This window comes from Calypte anna, chromosome 4A, assembly GCF_003957555.1.
Source record: "Calypte anna isolate BGI_N300 chromosome 4A, bCalAnn1_v1.p, whole genome shotgun sequence".
NCBI lineage: Eukaryota > Metazoa > Chordata > Aves > Apodiformes > Trochilidae > Calypte > Calypte anna.
In genome coordinates this window covers 6,191,671-6,217,392 of record NC_044248.1, presented here as the reverse complement: position 1 = coordinate 6,217,392, position 25,722 = coordinate 6,191,671, and the positions used below count along the sequence as shown (strand labels likewise).

General features: G+C 37.5%; 1 protein-coding gene across 3 annotated transcripts in view; it reads right to left on the bottom strand.

Annotated features, from left to right (window-relative positions):
* CPEB2 (cytoplasmic polyadenylation element binding protein 2) overlaps window positions 1–25,722 on the bottom strand; it is a 54,954-nt gene that overhangs the window by 3,913 nt on the left and 25,319 nt on the right. For 2 of the 3 annotated variants that reach the window (XM_030449493.1, XM_030449494.1), the window contains exons 6-12: window positions 20,245–20,268; window positions 16,323–16,493; window positions 14,603–14,692; window positions 7,040–7,158; window positions 6,640–6,754; window positions 4,680–4,861; window positions 1–163 (exon numbers count right to left, since the gene is read on the bottom strand). The exon at window positions 1–163 is cut by the window's left edge and continues 3,913 nt beyond it. In XM_030449493.1, coding sequence (XP_030305353.1) covers window positions 1–163; window positions 4,680–4,861; window positions 6,640–6,754; window positions 7,040–7,158; window positions 14,603–14,692; window positions 16,323–16,493; window positions 20,245–20,268 — 864 coding nt within the window. The remainder of the gene's footprint in view (window positions 164–4,679; window positions 4,862–6,639; window positions 6,755–7,039; window positions 7,159–14,602; window positions 14,693–16,322; window positions 16,494–20,244; window positions 20,269–25,722) is intronic. The other variant, XM_030449495.1, reaches the window with a different exon arrangement.

Genomic DNA, 25,722 nt, shown 5'->3' with positions numbered 1-25,722 from the left:
ATTCACGTCCTGCACGAGAGTGGATGTTTGCCCAGCAGAACTCACAGTAATACTGCAGGCAAGTGACATTGGCACAAAAGAAAGGAGCAAACTTCCCACCGCAGCGTGCGCCCTGGCACTCGTCGCACATCTGGTCATCCAAGACGTATGGCTTTACCTCCACCTGTTGGGGGGAAAGAGAAACGAGGGGAGTTTAACACCCTTAACACCTAGTCCTGGTTAAAGCTATAAAAAGGCCACCCAGGTTTTCCTGCTAGGGAAAAAAACCCACCTCAAAACAGGCTTCTGAAATCGGAGGTATCAGTGGTTTATCTATGGTTTTTAATCAATGGTTTTAATCAATGGTTTTTATCATCGGTGATTAGGGTTTGTCTTTTGTCAGCCACAGTTCTGGGCATACAGAAAAAGCTTCATCAGAACTGCCCCTGAATTTATTCTGCAAGCGTGGCCTTCTAAATGATAATATGGAAAATATGGAAGGATGTGTAAAAAAAAAAAACCAAACAAGCCAAAAGGTCTCACAACCGATCTCACCAGCTACAAAATGGAACTCAACATGGCATCCAGTTCTACACTGGATGTGAAAAAATACCTAACTTCTAGAAAAGATATCTGAACATACAGGAATACAACCATTTATATATTAACCTTTGATTTAAAAAAAAAAAATAATAAAAATTTAGGACTCTGCATGTTCTACTTTTGCATGCAAACTGAAATTACTTCAGGCTGGAACACAGATCACTCCTGCTGGCTATAAATTCACTGTTTCTAAAATACAGCCCAATTCAGTGCTATTTAGGTTTTGCTCACCTATCACTGTTCTTTTCCACGGTTTTAAGCTGCACAGAAATTTGTATTTAATGTGCTTCTGAAAATAATTTGAAAGACTATGTTGCAAGCCTCCAAAGCACCAGAACACCTGTCTTACACAGCTTCTTTCTCCCAAACTCATCTGCCTGCCAGAACGGAAAAGTGGCAGGGATCCAGGGGTACATTTGCATTATGTCTTTGAGTAAGTGCAGTGTTACAGACTGCCAGCAGACAGGAAGGACAGCTCCATAATAAAACACAAAATGATCTGACTCCAACATTAAGGAATGTATTGTTGTCTTCCACAATTTTTTTTTCTTTACTTTAAAGATGGTATTTTCTGCCGTTCGTTGGCAAGAAGGGTTATTCTAACTCATGCTAAAACTCAGTGCTGTAAAGACATGTTTTTTCTGAGATGCTTTTACCTGAGAAGAATGCTACATACAGACATGGACTATATGTAGCATACTCAGAATAGACTTAATATAATAAGAACTTTAAAGTCCTATTTTTTCCAGTGTGTCCTCAGGGGAAAAATTTACACATGCATTAACCCACCAAGAAGTTTTACAGCAGAAGAATCTTCATTTTCTTAGCTTCCAAAGTAGAAGCCATACTTGACATGTCAAAGGCATCTATGTTTAAAGCAGAGTACGCTTGCTCCAGTAATCTGTATTCAGAACAACCTCTACTTCTTGTTGAGCTACCATGACCTGTCTTATCACAAATTATACTCCAACCTTCCAATAAACAGCTATCTTAGGCATTAACTGGGTTTGGGGTTCAAAATTACTGAAAGCATGAAGCAGCAGACATGTCAAGCTGCATTAATGCACCAAGAACAGTATGAAGAGGATTCCAGATGTATTAGAGAAACATTTTGGGGAAGTTACATGAAGTGGATGCAGGCTGCTGGCATAGGAAAGTTAACAACACTTAAAGGACTTGTTTAAGAGTTCCAACTACAAATAAATTTCAGAGTGTTTGGAGCTGAGCTTTCATACATGATAAAACAGGATGAGAGGCACTTTACTGAAGAAAAACATCTGTTAGAGAAACTAAACACATCTACACATCAAAAGAGCTTCAGAGGAGACCTGGAGTACTTAGGTAAGGAAGAAGTTAAGATCACAGACAGTATTTGTTAAGTGGCTGTGGCACTAGGATTTCCAAGTATGGCACAAAAAGGAATGTGCAAAAAAAGTGATAAATACTATAAAATTCAAGGAGGATGAACAGGTGAACTGGAAAACTTAACAATGACTTTCACATGATGTAACTGGCTATGGAAAGAATGTGAAAGGACAGCAGACCTAGAGAAAACTGGATATAACTGGTATAGAAAGGCTATGCTAAGGTACAGGGTAAGAGAAGAGCCTGACCCTAAGATTTCAGTGAAATACAGAACCTATTGTTTCACTGGCCAGCATATGAACACCTTTAGTATGAAGGCAACATTTGAAGTAGGACTATCCTCCTCACTTAAAAAAAACTTTACAGATTCATACAAATGTTTTGCTCATCTTTACATCTGCAGCAATACTGATTTCAGAAATTTTTCAGACTGAAAAGGCAGTAGTGTATCAACTCCATAGAGTGAAAAACTGCTTCTGGAAATAGCTTTTGCCATACTTTCAGAAACAGCTAAGATCTAAGGTATTCCCTAAAAAGAGGCTGTCCTCTGCTGCTCCTCAGCAACACAAATAATTGGTCTGTATAAATATATGTCATCATAGATAATAGTAAGGATTGATCATGTGATTTAATTTTAGATGATGATTTTAAAAATAATAATTAAACCCTTTTTTAAATAAACAAATTAGCTCATAAAACGTCTCCACCATAAAAGTTAAAAACCAAATTTATTAAAATCCTTAGATTTGTTATTGCTGTATTTTGAAACACCCCAGGGGTAGCACGTATTCTGAACAAGAAAAATACAAGGATTCTAATGTGCCCAAAATTTGAGATCTAAAGGAATATTTTCATTAAAAAAATAATTTTCAGGAACTATAAAAGCAATGCTAAAGAAGGAACACAAATTATAACAATGAAGTGTGAGAATTTCAAGATTTAAAGAGAAATCCTACAACTTTCTTCCTTCTACCCCTCAACATCTCCAGCTCATGAACAGCTATCTCCTGACACTAATTACCTGTTTCTTTCTTTGTAGTGATTGAAGAAAACATTTGACTAATTGAGTTTCATGGCTGTAACTCAAATGCTGGTCATCTGAAATCTAATATTTAGAGTGGATTTTGTGGGCTTTTTGCCCTCTTCAAGCTCTCAGAGGCCTGCACAGCACATCACAGTTTTACTGGAGATTGACTGTCCTTTCCTCTTTAAATACTTCAGCATTGTATCACACATTAACAAGTTATAACCCTTTCTCTCTAAAGAGCAAGCACTGCCATTTCAGGTGCCTGCTTGGCATCCTAAGAGCCCTCAAAATCTCACCTGACCTATCATCCAAAAAAAAAACCCAAACCAGCAAACAAGTTTACCTGCATGTGCAGCCTTCACAGGAAGGCTCCTGCCTTCTTTTCTTGTATGAGGTGGCACTGCCTGTCTACCTTATACTTTTCTACTGATAGGACATTCCCATGGGAAGAGAAAGACCAAGATTTATTTGTCCCCTAGAGATCAAGTCCATGCCTCCCACCTTGGGGGGAGGGCTAATTTGATGGGATCAAATTTTCCACCTCTAATTTTCATGCTAGGTCACTTTACAGCCAAATGCATTGTAGATGACTCCTGAAAACTGAATACCTGAATTCTGAAGCTAAATCACCCATTTAACATTTATTTTGAAGGAGTTGTGGATGCTGGTCCTTATTCCCACTTTGGCCAAATATTCAAATGAAAGAAGATTAATAGTTTTATTTCCTCTCCCAGTCACAGTGTAAAAACATTTTTCCTATAACATCAGTAGCCAAAAAGTAGAGCTGAAAGTCACAAGCACAGCAATCCCACCAGCAATAAGCAACCCTTGCATTGCAACATGAAGCCTGGGTTCCCTACCTATATTCAAAACTCTCTCATTCTCTGGAAAGGGCCATCTTTGGTGATTTCAACTCACTAGGCATCTGATATCTGAGGGACAGATGTAAAGCTCTATTACTCTGCCTATTTGAAAGGAGAGAAGCACATGCTACCTCCCTACAGCAGACTTTTTGTTAACTGAACTACTTTCTTTTTCCCATGTCTTTGATCTGTAGAGGAGACTGGACCTTGAACTACTTTACTTACCTAACCCTTCTTCCCCTAAGACCTTTTTTCTTTTTTTTTTTTTTACAGAACACCTATTAATATCAATGACTACCTCTGCAGCTCTTGACATCAACAGCAGCAACACTTAAAACTGACATAATTTAAATGCCTGTTTTCCTTGCTACCTTTTTACTTCTAATTAGGAGTAAAGAAGTTCACTAGTCTTTTTAATACTGGTTAGTTTTGCTTCATCTAGCAATAAGCATCTGTAGCACCCAGAAACGCACATCAGTAAATACTTCAAAGACTTAAACAGAGAGGGTAAGACATTTTGCACTTTAGGTGTTGAGCTTGACTGATTTTCTGAAGTGCTGAGCACTGACAATAATGGCTGAAATGAAGGGCAGCTGCAAATACAGGGCTAATCTGAAACCAAAGAACTCTAGAGCTTCCTAGGAATGACAGAGGAATTATTCCAGTATTTGGTTTCATTAGAACGAGGAAGAGAAAAACATTTTCCAGCCATTTGCCTACACACAACACAACATCAGGAACTCCAGAATGTAAAGGACGTATGATTTAAAGAACAAACCCTGAGAAGTTCCTAATAGATCATCACTATGGGGTTTTTTTTAAAAAAACTTTGAGTAACTTACTCGTTTATCAATATCGCCATGCTGAAGTTGAACAAACCGAGCACTGATGGCAGCAATGTAACTCTGCTGATTGGAAAAAGCAACACGTCCAGCACCTTTTGGGTATTTCAGCTCAGGGTCAGTATCAATTCCTGCATAACAGACTCCACCATAGAGACGGTCCATGATCATAGCCAATTCCACTAGTAGGAAACAAAACAATGCTCATTTGAACTGTTTTTTTACAGTACCAACTTGACAGGATAGGCTTGCACTTGAAAATACTAGAAAAGTTAAATTTAAATTCATTTTGCAACAATCTATACTACAGCAATAACAAGAAATATAAAAACATATTCAGTAAACTATGAAATGCTCAGCAGACAGACCTTTCACACTGTGGGTACATACATCCAAGCAACAATAGAACTGTGAGTCCTTGCAGTCCTTGATAACCTGGAACTGAAATTCCAGGGCAGTTTTCTTCAGGGGATTACAGCAAAAAACTTTTTGCATGTTCTCTGTCTGTCCTAATGCTCTATGTCCTACTTGAATTTAAAGATGCAGTCAGCAACTTTTCATTGGCCACACAGAGCTTGATTATCTCCACAGTGCTACACTCACCATAGATACTGAAGTTCGTGGAAACAAACATCTTAAATTTTACAGATCAAGTATTTAGCAAGCCTCTAGTAATAGTTTATACTGAGTTCAGTTTTGCAACTCATTTCAGTGGAAAATACTATAATGTACTAGGGTATAAAGGTGTCAGCAGTCCCTGCTGTTCAAGAATTGTTTGAAAAGTTTGAAGTTTTACTGCTTTTGTGAGGCCATGATTCTTTTTTTTTTTCACAATGCCATGGAAGTTTCATTTTCTCTCATAGTGGCCATTTGAAAGCTAAGTTTAAGAATGCATCTGTTGAATTTATCACAGACATTCAGCACAATAATCTCGAGTATGTGGACTGAATCCAAAGAAAAATTAATCTGCAGTTGGAACTGTTTCTATGCTCATTTACAGAGTTAGTACTACAGTCAAAAGTACAGTCTAAAAGTAAAGTAACAGAAAAGCTTGATCACTGCAGGTACATGACAGAAATATTTAAGATTCCTACACCCCAAAATCTCCACTATCACTTATAGGTTCTCCTACATCTTCCATGTGAAAGGGCATCTTTCCATAAGAATAATATTCATTATGAACCACATAAGACTAATGAAGTCCATTCTAGTAGAAAATGGAATTTAAAGCATTAAGTTACGTTTCAACATTCACTTCAACCTGCTTACTAAGAGGGCACCATAAAATATTGCAAATGGCTTCTGCAGTCAGTCTCACAAAGCAGACTGTCCAGGTTGTAGATCAGCCACTCCACAGCTACAGAAACATTCAATTTTTCCTTCATGCACTTTGACAAGAGTCTAGAAAGGGTCGTGGAACCTATTTAGTATTTTGCCATGCAGATCTGTGCTAGCTCTCTGCACTTCTTCCTTCTTCCCTCTATTCTTACTTCAACCACTCAGTCATCACCTGTGTTTTTGCTTTGCCCACAGAAGGAAGAGGAACTGCAAACTGATATCAGCAGAAAAGCAGAAAATTGCTAACAAGTACAAATAGAGCTCCACATGCTCATGGAGCACGGCAGAAAGGGTTTCACAGCAGTACTTTCAACTCTTTCATGACATAGTTTTTATTAGAATTTTGCCAGTATGATCAAAATATTTTCTGCAGCTTATAGACATGTAACAGTTCCCAGTAAATCACAATGATGAACAGTGTTTCATGGCCAAAGTCATATGAAAATTTACTATACAAAGGTATGAAAACACAAACATTGTACTATGGTTGTAACTATGATGACATTCTTCTATTTTTATAGGTACATATCTGGATCACTCCACACATATACAAAGGTATAACATGTTCAAACTAATTCTTATGATCTCATACTTCTAAAAAGTAGCAAGAGATTATACTCACCAGCTCTTAAAGGTCTAGGGACTCCTCCAACAAAAATTGTTTTTCGAGGATCAAGAGGCTGGGAACCATCCATCACAAAGTCACTGTCACTTAGATTCCAGGGACGGATCTGAACCTATTAAATTGGGGAAGAAAATAATCTGTTACCTTCAGTTTCACTACATCATGGATGCTCATCAGCCTCTACACACTGTTAAGACAGTCACAGCCCCATTAGTCTGGCATGGCTGGGTGCTCCTTTAATCCTTCAAAACACTATGATTTTAAAATCATCCAACTGTTACAGATGTTGAGCTCTGCCAACGAGAGTTTGCTTTTGATTATTTTCATCCTCATCATTTCAAATGCAGCTTTAGACAGATGGCATCCATAGCCTGCAGGCCATCTACTGTTTACTTACTGGTTTGTCCTTGATAGTAGGACTGGAAACACACAGATAGAGCTTTCCATCTTCTTCAATGCAGGCATCAATCAGGGCCTGAACAGAACTCTCTTCTTGGAACAGGAGGAATGCATAACCTGGGGGAAAAAACCCAAACAAACTAACTGATATTTTTTCTCTTTATTTTTCTTAATCATTTTTGCCAGTGACTTTTCCATATGTGTGTTTACTCCACAAGTAAAGTTTAACTCATTCTTTGTTTTCAGCTGTCATCTTTAACTATATAGAACCCTGCCATTACCAACAGAACTCCAGGCTTATACTTCTATCCTTCAAGTATTTGTCAGAAGAGACTAACAACTAAATAAAAGCTAAGATGTCTGCTCTATCATGTACTGGAAGGCTGGGCTGAGCAGAATTCACTGGAAGCAATGGACATTATACAATGAAAATCCGACTTGGCACAAATGACTAATCTCTATTCTAGAGATTAGATCAAAGTACTCAGTTACATAAGTGACCCAGCAAACCTCCCAAACACTACAAAAATAGGAATTAAAATGCTTATTTAATGCTGCAGTAAAAACAAACAGTCAGACAAGTGAAGAACTTCTCATCTTAGAATACTTCAACACAGGATAAGGATATACACAGAGTTTGTTACCTTAGAGGTGCCTGACAGCACAAACAGGGCTCTATTCTAAAATGAACTTTAAAAGCACTAAAAATCCAGATTTCTTTCTCTGATTACTACCAAATGTGGAATTTTCACACGAAGTTGTTTTATTACTTGGATAGAAAAGTAAATACTGAAGCAGCTGCTCTAGAGTGGGCTTGGCAAGAGGGAGTGTGGCTGCTTTACCAGGTATTTTGGAACTATGCTGTTTTTCTGAGAGATGCTAATTAGCCACGGGCAAGTTCTTATTGCAAACAGACAGGGTAGGTCACCAAGGCAAAGACTGCAGGTTGTATCTGGAAAAGCATTAAAAATCTGATGTGTTAAGAAGAACATATGGCTAGAGAAACAAATGCTTGACTGGTTTTAGATATATGGGAACAACAGTAGGATTTAAAGAAAAAAGGCCTATCTTGTCTTTCTAATAACTTGTGTCTCATTTCTTACCCCTTATACCATGGTCCTTATCACAGCTACCTATAAGGGGCACATGAGAAAGTTTTATATATTCTATGTTTTAAATGTAAATTCTATTTAGTTTCTTAACACGTGCTGAAAGGACTCTTTGGACTTTGGCTGAAGCATTTCACTGCTGAAAAATATTTTTTAGTTACGATCTGCTTACCTGAAGCTTAATTAGTAATTAGATTCAAAACCTGTTTTAATGGTGATATCTTTCAGTATTTCTCTTGGAATTTAAAATCCACATATTACCCACACAGAACTCACTCACTGAATCAGGACATGTGTAGCCTGGCATGGGTGAGACCAGAGAGGTGTCACTGTCCTTACTTGTGTGAATGTCAGGAACACACATTCCTGTTTGAATTGAAGAGCTGAGCAGAAGAGTGATGGGAGTGCAAAAACTTAGTTCATCAAGGAGAGGGCTAAATACACAATACCAACTCAGGGATCAGACATACAAAGCAGGACTTGCAGCCAGAAGTGCATAAAATAATTTGCCAGATGCTGGTTTGGGTTCATCCCCTTTGGTTTTAAGCATCAGAGAGGCTTGTGTTATGAATTTAGCTCCACTACTCCCCTTCTGAAGGCACAGAGGGTAGAGCCTATGATGACCAATTGGACTGCCTGTAGTTTTGCTCCACAGCTCTTGTCCTTTGATGCAATACAAAGCGTTTTAGTTTGCTCCCCAAATCTAGTCTGGAGGAAAATAACAAGTTCTTCTGGAGAAGAAACCTAGCAAGAGAAGATTATTTGCTCAAATCTCATATTTTATAGCCATACACAGACACAGCCAATCCCTTGCAGAAAATGCTAAACCTGCATTGCCAGCATACAAACTTGCCCTGCACCAGGGTGCATTTCCTGGCAAAAATAAATTATGTATTGGCCGCAGATTTCTCCAAAGAACACCAGTTACACAGGCTACCAGCATATGTTCAATAGCTAGGAAGTGTGTGCAAAGGGAAATTACACTCTTATATTTGGTATTTGACATAGACATCATACATTCAGGCTGCTGTTGTAACTCCAGCTACCACATGCCAACAACTGTATGAAACAAGCTTTATTTTTGCCCCTTTCTGCTTTCTCAATACATGCTTTTATTGGATTATTTTTCATCTCAGCATCCATAGCCCATGAACTATTGTGATGCCCGCAACACTAGCATGGTGGTGGAAAGCCACATGCATAAGAATGATGAAAAAGATCAAGGACCCACTGAGTCTTTTTGGAATTGTGCTGAACCACAACAGCCACGTGTGGCAGAAGGCAGATGTCACAGTGCAACATGGCAGGATCAAGAGTAGGTGTTTTATTTCACTACAAAACAGCTTAGCTCCCCAGCTTCTTGTTTTCTTGGTGTCCCACATCACTCTTCAGCTTCACTCCCAAGAGCAATGTGAGTCTGCTCATAATGAAAAAGCAAAGTTCCTCTAACAGCTCAGACCTTTGGGTCACATGCACACCAGCAAGAGCAGGTCATGATCAGGTATCACTTGCCAAAAGTCAAAGCTTGTATGTTTTGTATGTATTTCACAAGGTAAAAAGTATTAGGTGAAAAAGTCTTATAAAAATGTCTTGTGTGCAACCCCTACCAGAATTTACACCCCCTGGCAGAGGGAAAGTTCAGGTAACCCTGGTTAGTGCTGATCACTTGATTAAACTCCACTGTATAACACTGGAAATAATACTCCTGTTTTCAAAGGAAACTAGTGTGGGTGACTGATAACACCTCTCTCAGAAAATTACCTCAAATAATACACTAATCTTTCTGGAAATGCTGATTGGCTTTAGAACTACATTCCCTCATATCTAAAGATATTGCACTGGTTATAAATCTTGGAGTTAACATCTCTCCTAAAAAGAAAGAAATGTATTTAATTTCTTGGCCCTGTTTAGTTAACACTGGGTCAGCACTGGAAACAGAAAGCTCATTAGGTAAGTTGGAAGAATCCTAGCTCTATTACCAAATTAACCTTCCTAAGAAACAAAAAACTCCACCAAAACCACCAGCAACCCCCCTCTTCCAACTTATACAAAGAATCAGGGTTTTCATCTTTTGTATTTATTACACAAAGAACAAATAAAAAGCAAAGCATTCCAGAACAGACTCATAATGGTAGCTAAAATGCTTTTCTAAGCCAGGTATAATTTATTTCATAACAATATGGAAGTTTACCAAAAGGAGAAAGGATGCTTCCTCTGCTTTTCACACTCTGTGTAGAAATCAGAAAGTAGTTTTAAATTCCATCAATCTCCAGTTAACTCCTGTTGCTAATAGCTTAGAGGAGGAGTCAAGAAATTAAGTGCAAGCAAGCATGGCACTGTCCATGCCATTCAGTATCTTGTTTTGGGTTTGGTTCCTCTGCTGTCCTGACAGATTCTTCCCAGAGGAGACAAAAAATGGCCTCAGTGTAGTGCAGCTTCCCCACAGAATGCTGAGCCTCAGCTTAAATCATTAAAGAATTAAGTGTAAACTGCAGTTTAATACAGACAATGAATCTACATTTCATGATGGGAATAATACACATTTGGAAAGGACACACAACATTTAATCCATTCCTCTTTAAAGAGATCTCATCACTGTATTAATTAAATATAATTTTTAAACATAAATCTGTCAGTTAGTCTATTTAGTCAACTGTGATGGAGAATTAACTACTGACTCAATTATAATATAGCTATTAGCTGAGGCACTTTTGAGTAGAGCCAAGAAGGATTCACTTTAAGACTCAAATACTGATTTTTGGATTTCTGCAGTGACTGTTTAAGCTCCTACTGCAGTACAGAGATCCAGTTAATGCAGTCACTGGTGTCTGGATGGTTATTAAGCTGATAAAGTGGGATGCAGAGGTGTCTAGCACCATTTATCCTCTATAGTACCTTGCCCAACCTTCAGCTGGTGCTCCAGAATGGTGTGAGGCTTCAATAGGTACTGTTCCACATTTGCCAGACCTGTGTAAACCCTTTAAGATCTCCTCAGTTTGGGTAAATGAATCAAGCTCAATGTACTTATGTTCTGGTGACCTGAATAGCCCTCTATACTCCACAGACAGTGCTGGCCAGATGCCCATGGGTTAAAGGAAGCCTAAACACTAATCATGCAGGGAGACTCTCAGTTACTTGCCTGAATCCAGAGTTCAGTCCTACCCACTGTCATCAAATAAACTGGTAACAAGTTAAACAGAACTGGGGTTTTGCTTCTTAAACTGGAAACAGAACATTTTCAACCTGTTGGGTTTTTTTTTCTCAGCTTAGCAGTTAAGAACCCTCAATAAATGAAGCTACTGCTTCAGCTGAAGGGAACAGAAACACCCAGGCAAGTAGAAAAGGCTGAGGATACTGTCCTGTACAAATCAGATTATACTGTTTGGTACAGACTATAAATAGTAGAGAGCACACAAACAACTGAGCATACTTGGAAAGGCCACCTTTGGATTTGGGTATCCTCAGTGGCACCTTTGAGAGCTTCATTATCATAGGAAGGCGTCCTCACCTCAGCAAGTTGCTTTGGACATGTGTGTTCTTTCATCAAAAAGTGTATTTGCCAACTCCATAATAACAGGAGTTATGATAAACAGTGACAAGTCACAAAGGAAGGAACTCTTCATTTCAGTTGGCAGATCACTTACAGACTTTGTACTTTGATCTCAACAGAGTCTTTTTTTTTTTTTTTTCTGCTTCAGAACAGAGTTTCCCTGTGAGATCAGAGGGAAGTTTTTAAAACTCTTGTTTTCTTCAGGTCTAATTTTGTGGAAAACCAATACAAAATGTAATTAGTTAAGAACAAGCAGTTGGTGTTTCTCAGGAGGCAGCCAGCCTTGACATATCAGGACACTTTTTGCATTTCTCTGAGCAAGGAAATACTTATTATGAACTTGGCTTTCCCTCAGGACTTTCTGTAAGCAGAGAGCCTGGAGGAAGAAACCACAGCCTAGAAAACTGAACAAGATAAAAAATAAAAAGCAGGCTGTATCTCTTCACCACAGGGAAGACTATTATTTCAACAAGGAGAAGTGTAGAGTTTTGCATTTGGGGAAGAACAACACAATGTCCCAGTATAGGTTGGGGGCTGACCTGCTGGAGAGCAGTGTAGGTGAAAGAGACCTGGGGGTCCTGGTAGACAAGAGGATGACCATGAGCCAGCAATGTGCCCTTGTGGCCAAGAAGGCCAATGGCATCCTGGGGTGCATTAGAAAGGGTGTGGTTAGTAGGTCAAGAGAGGTTCTCCTCCCCCTCTATTCTGCATTGGTGAGGCTGCACCTGGAATATTGTGTCCAGTTCTGGGCCCCTCAGTTCAAGAAGGACAGGGAAGTGCTTGAAAGAGTCCAGCGCAGAGCTACTAAGATGATTAAGGGAGTGGAACATCTCCCTTATGAGGAAAGGCTGAGGGAGCTGGGTCTCTTTAGTCTGGAGAAAAGGAGACTGAGGGGTGACCTCAGCAATGTTTTCAAATATGTAAGGAGTGAGTGTCAGGGAGATGGAGTTAGGCTTTTCTCAGTGGTGACCAGTGATAGGACAAGGGGTAATGGGTGTAAATTGGAGCACAGGAGGTTCAAGTTGAATATTCGAAAAAATTTTTTTCCTGTAAGGGTGACAGAGCCCTGGAACAGGCTGCCCAGGGGGGTCGTGGAGTCTCCTTCACTGGAGACATTCAAAACCCGCTTGGACACGTTCCTGCACGATGTACTCTAGGTGGCCCTGCTCTGGCAGGGGGGGTTGGACTAGATGATCTTTCGAGGTCCCTTCTAACCCCTAGGATTCTATGATTCTATGATTCTAAATCAGTCCAGAACTGGATAATTCTGAGATGCCTTTGGACAGTAATACCATGTCAAATCTCTAATGAGACTGAAATAACAAAATATATATATATATATATATATATATATATGCTGACTTGACTCTAATGCAAACTAACAAATTAGACACTGGGAGACTAAAAAAACCAACTCACAACCTTCTGTGGCTAGTATAGTATGCATTTCAAAATGGCCAATTACTGATCAGTTTCAAAGCTTTCTTTATCATCTTATTAAATATATGTATATATAGTTCTTGCCTGCACACTCAAGTAATACTTAAAGAAGAATTTTAAAAGAAATTATTCTACAAAGTAATCATGGGTCGTATCTACTGCATTGAAAAACACCCAGTATATAATATAGTAATATTCAGTACTCAGTACTAAGCTGTATTTCCAGAGTGTCTACAAAGAGAAACCTACATTTTACCCTGTATTTTAAGTGTGTCAGGCTATAGCATGAAACAATATTGAACAATGTGGAAAACTGAAAACTACAATAAAATTTTAAGACTGAAGAACATGAAGTGCTACTAAATAATTTCAAATAAGGATCAGTTAATCACAAGAAATCCAACTCAACAGTTCACAACTGCTTCCTGAATTAATCAGATAACAGAAAGAAGTTCTTTCCATATTCTTTGCTTTTAAGAAGCTCTCCTTACATTACAGATTTTTCTTTATTATAATAATTACAATTATTATAATAATTACAATATTATTTAGAAATATAATTAATTTTATGATAAAAAAGTAATTATAAATATTCTAACTATATCAAAACCAATAAATGATGAAGTCTGTAGATTTATCCTTGGGATGTTCAGATGCTGAGACAAAACTGTTTCATTGGAAATGAATGCCAGAATCCATTCCTTTCAGGTAAAAATTTATTACATTTTCCCTCTTCTACATATTCATCATAGATGCTGTGATATGCATCTTCCTCAAAGAATTCCTCACAAGTTTATCTTGGTAGCTTATGAAAATCATATGAAGAAGCACTCTTTAGGATAATCAAACTTAACTTGACAGTAGCTTTGTGTATCAGGTTGAACCATGAAAGCCTAAGTCTTAGACAAACCATGTAGTATCCCATGTAGTGTTCAAAACCACTCTTGAAATACTTTCAATTCCTTTTTCTGCTCTTTAAAAGAACATCTGGGATATTAATACTGTCCTTTTTCCCAGCATGGATGGTCAGATATATAAATGAAAAATCAGTTTACAAATGTACTATGCCTACTTCCAGGGAAGGAATGAATTGCTGCATTCTTTAAAAAATGAGAAATATCAGCACTTCTGTCATATGGATCACATTTTTGCATTTATTTTATATGTACCAACACATGATAGTATAAATGCAAGTACAGAATTTAGGATTAATGTCACATACAACTAGGTAACACTGATCTGGTGTATGGGCAATCAGAATATGGAAAATAGGCACAATACTAAACCAACACTCACCTGTTTTAGACTTGGTATGTAAAGGAACTATGTCTCAACCTGCAGAAAAACTGCAGAATTAACTGTTCACAGGGATTGTAAATTATACCCTTTGGAAAAAGAGGAGACAGTTTCCCAGAGTAAGATTTGCACTCAGTGACAGGTCAAAACCTTCCAACAATCTTACCTTTTGGTGGAAAATAGGACTTGCTTTCTGCTTTGTGAGGCCAGTCTACTACTAAAGGCCCAAATCGTCTGAAGCTAGCAGTAATTTCATCTAAAAACAGGCATAAAAGTTGCAATTAAAATAAATGAAGTAACTCAGTGAAAAAGTACTATTAACCAAAGATTTTTTTTTTAACAAAGACTGACATTTCACACAAAAAAACCCCAAAGCCAAAAAATCCCACAAAATTTCCAACTTTCACAAACAAAACCCATAAACAGAGAACTTCCAAAGCATTTCTATTTACACAATAGATTTCTGGTGATTTTAAGCTTACACTTGGGTTTGGTTTTTTTTTGCTTAAGAACAGGAGCATTTCAGAAGGGTCAGGGTGGTGAAAGGAAGGTGTGGTACTTTCTTAAACACAGAATCTGGGTTGAATGCAGTTGAAAGAATTTAATTTTTAGTGATGTGCAGGTCAGAGCTTTATAGGCAGATACGCACAGAAGCACCACCACAACTGCCCTGCTACCAACTTCCAGCTGATACAATGCAGGAATCAGGCAGAGAAACTTAAAATTGCCAGTTTAGTGTTGCTTCCAACATCACCATGAATAATCCCATTGCAAGGTCTACTATGCCAACAGTAAAACTTTGTGGTGTCTTTCTATCCCAGCCACTCCTTCCTGTCATTGACTGCAAGAACCTTGGCCATAAGGAAAAATTAAACCACCCTGAATTCTACAAGAGCACTAAGTTATCAAATACAAATATGCTCTATTTCTTTCAGTCACATTTTGCCATCAGCATACAATCAGACAGGGAAAAAATAAAGTATTTTCGTGTGTATTTGCTTAGCATTTGTATTAAAAGGCAAAAGTGCACATTTGAATTAGAAGCTAAAATGTATAGAAGAGAAAAAGCTGAAGTATATTAAAATAAATCCCTTAGTACACTGAAGAAGAGCATCAAACTGAAGAAGAAACCAAAATAAACTCTTTCCATATCAATTGGCTTTTCCACATCCATGTTTTTTCCATGTTCATTAACCACAGTGAGCTTATTTGGTTAGCAAGCTACCCCAGGATTACAATGATTCTTGTAAAGGGACTTCTGTTTACAAAGCTAGGGTGTAATTTACATTCATCTGCACAGGAGGAACCTAATATTGAGCAGCAGGATTACTTCAAATCAGCACCACTGTACAAGGAAGTTCCAACTCTATCACGTAAAAATCTGAGCTTCTGGGGTACATTTGATGTTCGGTGCATCACAGACTGCTCTGCAACTTGACCTTCCTCTGTCTTAGTTTCTCTGTTTATAAGCAGGAATAATATTAACCTTTCTAAGCCACTTGTGAGCTCTTCAAGCAACAGTGAAATAGAATTTGAGACTCAATTACTAACAGAAGTTTCTATGAATAGAAAATAAAGCAGGAAAAGATAGAGGACACCATGAAGGGCTAAGATGTCTTTGAAAGGAGTATCAAGGTAAGCAGGAGCACAAATAGTGCAGACATCACAGACAACTGAACCATCTCAAAATCAAGACATGGATAACATCAAATGATATTTTAGCTCAACATATCCATCAACTCTCATAAAACATATACCTGTAGCCTTTTACACACCAGGATATTATTTTACTGGGTGGATTATTTTTACTAATTCATTTAGGTTTTTCAAAATCTCTCCTCCTTTCTGCCTCCAAACTTGGCTTGCTCAGTTTTCAGGCAGCTCACCTTCATCAATATCTGGTGGAAGACCTCCAACAAAGACTTTCCGAGAGAAACGCTCAATCCGTTCTCCGTTCTGATGAGCTGAGTAGCAGGTAGGGGAATTCAAGACTCCAACTTGATCACTGTGACCATCATCCAGCAAACCATCATCTATTGGGAAGAGGGAAGAACGGCCTTAAAAAGAAGAGATAATAATATACATTAAAATAGTTTTTTGGCAGTACGTGGCTCTAAGTAAGTGTAGAAAATGAGGGAGCAGCAGTCTGGAAAGTAAAAATGAAAATATCAAAGTATTAGAAGAGTATACATTAGTTTAAAGAAAAATAGAGAAAATTAGAACTGTATTAAACTTCAAAAAGGAAATAAAAAATTGCAAGCTGACATCCCTGTAAGCATAATACTTCACACTGCATTATGTTGTAGTGACCTTGGTACATCCAGCAGGAAAGTAGTTATTTGTTTTTACATAAAGAATCTTATTTCTGAAGGGATCATATTAAAAACTGCTTTAGTGAGTTTCAGTAGTCTGCCTTTGGTTTAGCTTCAAGTTGAACTGGTAACTTCCATTACCTGAATGACTAATAAGAAAAAACTATGTATACAGTGAAAGTTTCAAACAGGTTTCTCTTCTCTTCTCGTTTGAAGATGCTGACAATTTAAGAATGGATTTAATTTTTTAAAAAGCAAAAGAGAATTTTAATAAATCTAAAGGTGCAAAATCTAACACCTGAAAAATGAGTCACAATGCTGACTTATTCTTCTTGCTTTCAAATTTACCACAAGGGAAGCCTTGTGGTGACTCCTAACATGCAATAAGGTTATAGTTACCTGTAAAGCAAGTGTAAAATCTGAGATGTTCACAGGATAGCTTTGCAAATTCAAGCTGATCAGAACAGATGTATAGATGGTGGGGAGGAGTGAAAAACCCTGTAATTATATCCCACTTACTCCCTTCTATTTCATATTTACAAATTTTGGAGAACTCCAACACGAAAAGACTTGGATGGCCAGGATATGCATCTTAGCTTATTCAATTTTTTCACTGCTTTAGATGAGGAAACAAAGATTAATGACAGCTGCAAATTCAGAACTTAGTTCCTTGTTTGCAAGAAGTCCAAAAAGAAACAAGTTTTTTGAGGCAAATAAATACTCCACATCACCATTTCTTCTGAAGTGCAATTTTCTCTGTTCCTCTCTCACTTTTAAAGTATTATTAATTCAACTGTTTTCCATAAACAAGCTAACAAACAAAACCAAAAGGCTGGGAACACTTTGGGGAAGCAAGTTCATTTTCCACCTCAAATAGCTGACTTCCAGATTTACTCACTGCAAATCTATATGCAGGAGCTGAGTTTGCAGCACCCTCGCTGTGAGCCATACTGCAGTCTCTAACTTGTGTTCCCTCTCAGGGCAAAACTACCAAAAAAGCCCTGCAGGAACACATGAAAACACTGTGCTCATCAGTAGTATGAAAGCTATTTTCTTCCAGAAGATCATTTGAGAATCAAGTGTTTAAAGGCTGAAGAACAGAGAGCAAACATCATGACCAATGACCTACAGTGTGGTAATGCCTAATGATCATGATTGGGTAACTATTGCTGGAATAAAAATAAAATACAGCAAAAATAGCAAATGAAAACACAATAGAAAACTAAACAACATAAACTGTCAGCAAATAAAAGCAGGACCACAGGAGTGTACTAAGTAATCAAGCCTGTAACCACAACATCTTCGTGGTGCCATTTGACATTTCTGTCTTCAGAAGGCATCCAATGGAGGGGAGTACAACAAATGCAGAAAAATATAGCAGGGTCCTCCTTTGTACCAAGAATGGTGATATATGTGTTTGAGAAAAAGGTCAGAGGACATCCAAGTGGTGGCATCCTTGCCTGCTCCCAGAAGGATGCATTCTACAGCAAGGAGACTGATCAGCAGAGTGCCTGGAGAAGTGGAAGCACGAAGCTGGTGCTTGCTGGGGCAGAAAAGTGAGAAAGCAAGAGAGACAAGAGAAAGTTGACACAGTTGGAAGAAGAAGTCAGGCAAATTCTTCTTGTAAATCACCTATTTAGATGGGAGAGAAAGAAGATCCTGCTGGGAAGACTGCAGCATGAGTAATGTGGATATGAGTTTCAGTGATAATGATCAATTGCAATGATTGCATCTCAAGGATGGACAAAAAGATGTGCTTTGGTTTGGTTAATCAAGAAAAGGAGATATAAAAATGGATTTCTGAATTACTGATGTGAGTGATAGAGCTGTTATATGTATATACACTTATACAGTTACACAGTGACAGTGAAACAAAGAGTGGCTAAAGAATAAGAAGTTTCAGTTTGGAGGAATTCACAGGAAACAGCAGAAATGGACAATTTAAGAATTTTCATTTATATTAGAGTTATCCTTAACACTCTGAATGTAAAATTACAGCAATTTAGCTCTATTATCTTTGTAAAAAGCACCTCTGTAAGTCCTTATACTGCAAGAGAAAAAACTTTAATGACATAAAAGTGTGCCAATTCTAATAAACTTGTTGGCTTGAAAACACTGTAAAAAACACATTAAAGTGTAGGGTTATTTTTTTGTTTTGTTTTTGAGTTTGTGTTTAAAAAACACCACAGAAACTAAACTTAAGAGAAGTGTCTCTTTGGACCATGGAAATGATGTTCTGAGTTGCTCTAGAAATACTTCTTAGACAATGCCAAATGAAAACATACACAACTATATGGAGGGGAAAAATAATCAAAGAACCTTCAGAATATTTTTTACCCACAGACCAATGCTGAAATCTAAGAACAATGAGAAACTAGGGCCCTCTTCCTTGTACAAATGAAGCCATCAAAACAAGTTCTGAAGTGATACTGGAGAGACCAGTTTTACTTTCATATGGGCCAAAAGCTCTTCAGAAAGTTGAGAGGACAATGGATGAACACATTTAGAGTAATACGATCCATCTGGATCCTAATATTTTTTTTTCTTCCTCTTCACTTTTAAATGTGAAATTTTCACATTTCACTTTTAAACTTTAAATTGTGGGCAAGCCCTTTTTTAAACACTTGTTTCTTTTTGGTTTAAAATAGTGAAAAGAACTAAACAGAATCCGTCAAGACTCACCAAAACAGGATTGCACTGTTCCACACAGTGACCATGACCCAGCTCATCACAAGGATGGTGGTGAGGTCTACTGGGAGGTGTCCCTGCCATGCAGGGGGCTTGGAACTGGATGAGCTTTAATGTCCCTTCCAACCCAAACCATTCAGTGATTCTGTGATCACTCCCCTCCACAACAGGGCTATGAAGTGATCAGTTATGAACCAATGCTGAGCTCAGGAGAGCCAACACATGAACTTTTGTGTATGTTGTGAACACTGAAAGGTATCAAGTGTCTTAATGTTCTTGCTACATACTTTACATGATCTTTACAACAACTGCAGGTCCCATCCTCATGTGCTGAAGTTAAATCAGTACAGCTTTTCTAAGGTCAGTGAGCATACATTGGCTTATACTACGAAAATCTGCTATTTTTACGAGCTGTAGTAGATTTCTTTCTAAGCTTATGAAAGGCTCTTAGTTTTTACTCTGCAGGCTATCAGTGCTACAGAAGCAAGAGAAGATGAGTTAGAACAACAAGCAAACTGTATGGTTTGAAAGGGGACAACAAATGCAAACAGTAGCCATTAGCATGAGCCAGACTATGATTAGACCTACAGTGTTTCAACTGATTACAGGATTTGTAATTCAAATTCTATAAGGAAATTGATGGCCATAACAATCTGGACTGCATCCCTCCGTCCCTCACACCCTCCATCTCTCCCACGCTAAGACAACATGCAGAAAAGCATTTACAATCAAAAATCTGGATTAATTTTAATGATCAGTAACAGCTCAGTCAGAATTAATTGTACTGTAACAAACAGAAGTGAATTACCTCGTCTTCGCCCATAACTCCTTGCTGCATGCAAACAAAGGACAAATTGTAAAATGTCAAACAACTGTATCATGCCCACATCCTAAAATATTTAAGATACAAAGAACCATGTGGGTAAAGCAGTAAAAATCTGCATCAGTACTTGTTACTGGGACTTGTAGATGAGAATGCATGAAGCTGAAGTCTCACTGAAACAGCACACTGCTTCACTACCAAATTGACCTCAGCACCAGCTGTAAGAACATACTTGAAAGTATTTCAGCATGTCTTTCTCCTTGATCTGAACTTGGTACATAAATTATGGTAACTTTGTAAATTCATCCTCACAAATGTGCTTTGTATCTTACACAAGTGTGTAAATACCAGGGTACCGAAATTGTAAAAAGGAAAATATTACTTCAAAAAGCATGTAGCTAGTGTTAAATTAATCACAGAAACATCCTGGTCCATAGAACAGTTTGTACAGTCCTCTGCAGTGACAATACAAATGCTATAAGCCATGACCTTCCTTTTTCATGAAAAGACCTAGCAGAAAATTAACTGCAAGGTTTTGTTTGAAACAAAAGACTCCTTGTGGCAGCAAACAAAATCAGGGCACAAGTCACAAGAAATAGCATTGTATCAAAAACACTGCACAAAGGCAAAGCAACAATTTCTGACCCACAGCAAGTATATCCAAGTTTTTCCTAACTTTTGAGTTTTGCAAGATTCTTAAAGGGGTCACACTTATCACAGACTGCTTCTCTGCCTGAGGGATAGGAAACTAAAAATACCCAGAGTACTAATACAAAAACTATTAAGCTCTGCTTAACTTCTTAGTTACGTTTTCACAAAGTATTTTCAATTCCTCTTTCACAGACTTTGCATCTGAGAAAAAATACTTGAATCATTACAGCACTGCAGAGAAACACCCAAAATAGAAAACATTACTATAAACCAGAATGTTACAGCAACATTTAGGAACGAACATTACTTTGTCTTGGCATTAATGCTTTGATTTTACAAGATCTCCATAGAGGCATCACTCCCAAAAAGCAGCTTGGGTTCTGGGACACTGAAACACATGCAGCCCCAAACTAATTGTTTCTTAAACATCATTCACTGGTCTATTCTCATATTATTAAGTACTTATATCCTAGTAGCTTCTACTTGCACATGGCTTTTCCAATTTTTTAGTGAGTAAAATATTTTTCTTCCTTGTGTTACCTTGATCTCCAACTACTAGAAATTCAGTAAAATGCTTATGGAATTCTGAATCTCTCGTTTCTTCTCCTTTAAAACTGTCAATCCATTACAGAGTAGACACCATATTCCTGTCCAACTTGCATTTAACTTTCAATTTATTATCTTTCATCTTAAAGAATTACTCTTGAGGACAGTTTTTACCCCGAACTTCTTCAAATCCTCCAACTTCCTTCCAATAAACCAAACCAGAAAAGCTCACTTCCTGAAAGAAAAGTTTCCAAGTGGAAACACCTAAATTCACATTTCCCAGATTAAAATAGAATAGACAGAACAAAGCTATTCTTCTATGTGATTGGAGATCCCATCAGTTCCTGCTGCACAGGGGGATTTGATGCTGAACTTCAGACTTGTTTTCCACTGGAGTCAGGCGCTTCCAAGACACACAGTTCTGTGTCAGTGTTGCAGCACGTACAAAGCTTTTCTGACTCCCAGCCAAAGTGACTCCCACATGGCATTAGCAGTAACCTCACCAAACCCTCATCTAACCTCCTCTAGGCCTTTTTTTTAAATTCTCTTTTTCTTCCAGAAATAAAAGTGGAGTAACCACGTGCATCGTACCCAGAGCAATGACTGCACTGCCAGGCTCTCTCTCAAAGAAGAATGCATATTCATCAGCATCTTTTGGAATTAATAAGTTTTAATATGATAATTATTAATATTTTTTTCTTAATAATTTTTTCTCTGCTGTCACTTATGCTCCTTTCTCCTCACAAAACCAGCTCAGCTCTTTTATCCTATTTACATAGTTACGACAAGCTGATACGCAGAAAAATTATTGGGTTACAGAGCACCTGAACTGTTTTTCTTTCTGCATTTAAAAATAACCAACAGTAATTCTAAGGAGAAATACAAAAGACTTACTAAAATGCTAAAAATACCCCCATGCCATTCCACTTTAAAGGGCAGTTGCTGCAGTCTTTTCTACACATGGAATTTACAATGATGTTTCAGTTTTCTGTGCCTTCTTTGCTTCAGCAAAAAGTGAAATCAGGAAAAATGGGGGAAAACAACTGTACTTGATGTCACAATATCTGCTTCACTTGTATGGCAACCCCCCTGATATTTATCTCCTTGTCCATTTAGATTGCAAAGTAGTTTGGGCAGGGATTCTCTGCCATTTTGCATCTAGAAAAACACGTTCCCACTCTGAGACATTCTGTAGGCCCTGCTGCAAAAAATGTAATCATTAATGTCAAAATGTATGTTTTTGTAAAACCTGCCTTTTTTTTTTTTTTTTCCTAGTTTTAGCCAGACTTTAAGACCACAGTAGAAGTACTGTAGGTAAGTTGTTTTAATAACACTAAGTACAAAGTTTTACTGTGACTAAAAATACAGCGTTAGAGCAAACATATCCTACATCTTCATGAAACTTCAGCATTTTAATCTCTCCACATTACATATATAAACTTCCTTTTCGAGGGCCAGATGCTACTTGTGAAAGGTTACAGTGAATAAAACTTTCAGTACGTTGTAAGCAATGAGATTATTCTTTCTGAAGATTAGGTTCCAGCAGAAATATTTCTGTATTTATTAAAATAACATGTGCCATGTTTTACACCTTTCAGAGCACATATGCTTACAGAGCATGTGGTCTGTATAAACAGACATATTATAGGTCTTTAATTACAGCTACCCATGTAGGGTTTTTTATAGATGTATTTAATATATACATCTACACAATTAGTGCACATGCTTAGATAAATAATTGCAAGGGGGACAGCCCTTTGGAAAAGGCCAGACACTCCAGGCAAATAAATGATAAACAATAAGAAAAAAGGAGAGATTAACTTCTTCCTTCCTGAACTTGTTCGAAGTCTAAGTCACACAAAAATATTTTTTGTATTGTTTAATCTATAAAGCTGGATATCTTAATTAGACAAAACCCCTGAAGGATTTGAAATGAGCAAATGAGACACATTTTTATTCTAAAAAATAAATTAGGCAACCCACGGAAGATATGTAATGATGCCTACTAACAAGAAGTCAAAAAATCTTGGATGCTTTCAACAGTAAGAGTGCTGTATATACAATAAAGACATTCCCTTGTAGTTAAATAAAGACATTCCCTTGTAGTTAAATAAAGACATTCCCTTGTAGTCAAAACCTTCTGTTTCCATATTCCTGAAGTTACATATCAATAAGGCTTAAACCTATAAAAAACCCTAATAGCCCCCCCTTTCTGCAACTTCAGTCAGCTCAGATAGAAATGAGAAACAGAAGACACTTCCAGTGCATGTTTATCTAATATCAAGACAAGATAAATATAACTTTGCAGAAGCAATGCTACCACACAAATAGTGAATGCCTAATTTCTACTTTATTCAGGCATTCCAAATAAATACCAGAGGTCAAGTATGAAAATATTTAAATAACTCATCTGAATGACTGAGACGAATTCAACATACGTTGTGTAACTACAAAAAACTACCAGAAAAGCTTCCTATATTTCAAGATAACCACTAAATTTAGAATAGAAAGCAAGATAAAATACTATTTGTCCCTAACATTCCTGATTTAATGATCAAATGGTGACAGAGAGGTAATAAAGCCCTTTTCACTAGTACTTGTCATTTAAAGAAATCCATAAACAATTACAGTAAAAATTTCCCAAGAGTCTGGAGTAAAGGAGGTAGGTGCCTAATTCCTGTTTTATGTTGGATCTGGTGCTTACATTCTATTAAGATTTCTTTAGAAATCACACATTTATTGATTTTTAAGGCTGAAAGAGATCATTATGGCCATTCAAGTTTGGCATCTGTAACACTACAGAAACTCATTCAGCAATTCCTATATAGGAAGTTCAGTCACTTCTATTTGAGGCAAAACACTTTTTTTTATTTTATTTAGAAGCACAAACAGCCATAGGATCTTTGAGAGGGAAAATCTAATACTCCCTTGTGAAGCTAATCAAATGGTGAATTATGTTTCAACAGTCATTAAAATATTCCATTAATTAAACTTATAAAAAGGGGGGAACCCTACAATGGGGAAAAACACCCAAAATTGCAATGAATTGGACTCCTGCTTTACTACTTGCTACAGAAAGGTTCTCTATAGGTTGGAGATTAAAGATGTCAATAAACCCATTCCAAAGTATCTTTTTTTGACATTTGAGAGATAACAGTCGATTAAAAATGTATTTCTTTTCTACAGCTGAAACAGATATACAATTATCATATATATAATTTATTAAAACACATGAATCAGCTTTCCTTTGGTTCATTTCATTAATTTAAATAATGAAAATTGTAAGTATTAATATTAGATACAGTTCAGTAAGTACAATTTAAATGAGCTGGGAAAGATCTATCATTTAAGAAAAGGAAAAACTAGCTAAAAATAAGTTTTACCTAGAAGTGCTTAATCTTAAAAGGGTTGAGGAATTCCAGTCTGGGCTCATGACAGAACCTTACTGGGATCCAGAGATAGCAGTCCACTAAAATAAAGGCAACTAAGATCCAGTGATGGTCATGATCTAATGCTAAGTGTCAGTGCACACACAGATGGGCCCAGAATCCTTAAAAATTTTGCTGTTTTTTCCATCATAAAGGTCTGGTATCCCTGCTCCTCCTTGTAAGTAAGAGACAAATTTGAGTCTCTGAATTACCAGCTCTCCTCTTCCCCTTTTCTTCCCTTAAAGGTAAAAATTACAGCCACAGAAATCCACTTCAGCAGAGAAGGGGACTCAAGCCTGCAACTTGATGAGCAAGTGTTCAAACTATTCCTCTCATTACTGCACATTTGGAGGAAGCCCCTCAGTTCTTGCTAAGAAATAAAAAGGTTGTAGAGAGTCTGAGGAGCTGGAGCTTCCCAGAAGCTGTTCCCAGATCTTCTCCTTTCAAGCTGTAAGAAGCTGGAGCTCAGACCCCCCATCTTGAGGTGGCTCTGCATGGTGTCTGTGACTTACTGATGGGGACGTTCCATGTTCCAGGTAGAGCTTAAATGTCTCAGCTCATGCTCTGAATTAAATCCTAAAGGGCACACCTGAAAATTAGGTGTTCCAGTAACTTTTAGATACTAAAAATCATTATTTTTATCTCTCTTATTGAAGGCTGGAAATAATACTGCAGCTTTTAAAGAGGACAGCATCAAGTGCTTGTTCCAAACTGCAGTGGAACCCCCACCAGTATTAATAACAAAATAAGATGTTCTTCAGTGAATACTCTAGCTCTGTGGTAAAGGTTTTCAGAATAGAGTGGCACCACTGAGATGCATTTGTCCAGTGGCTGTGAT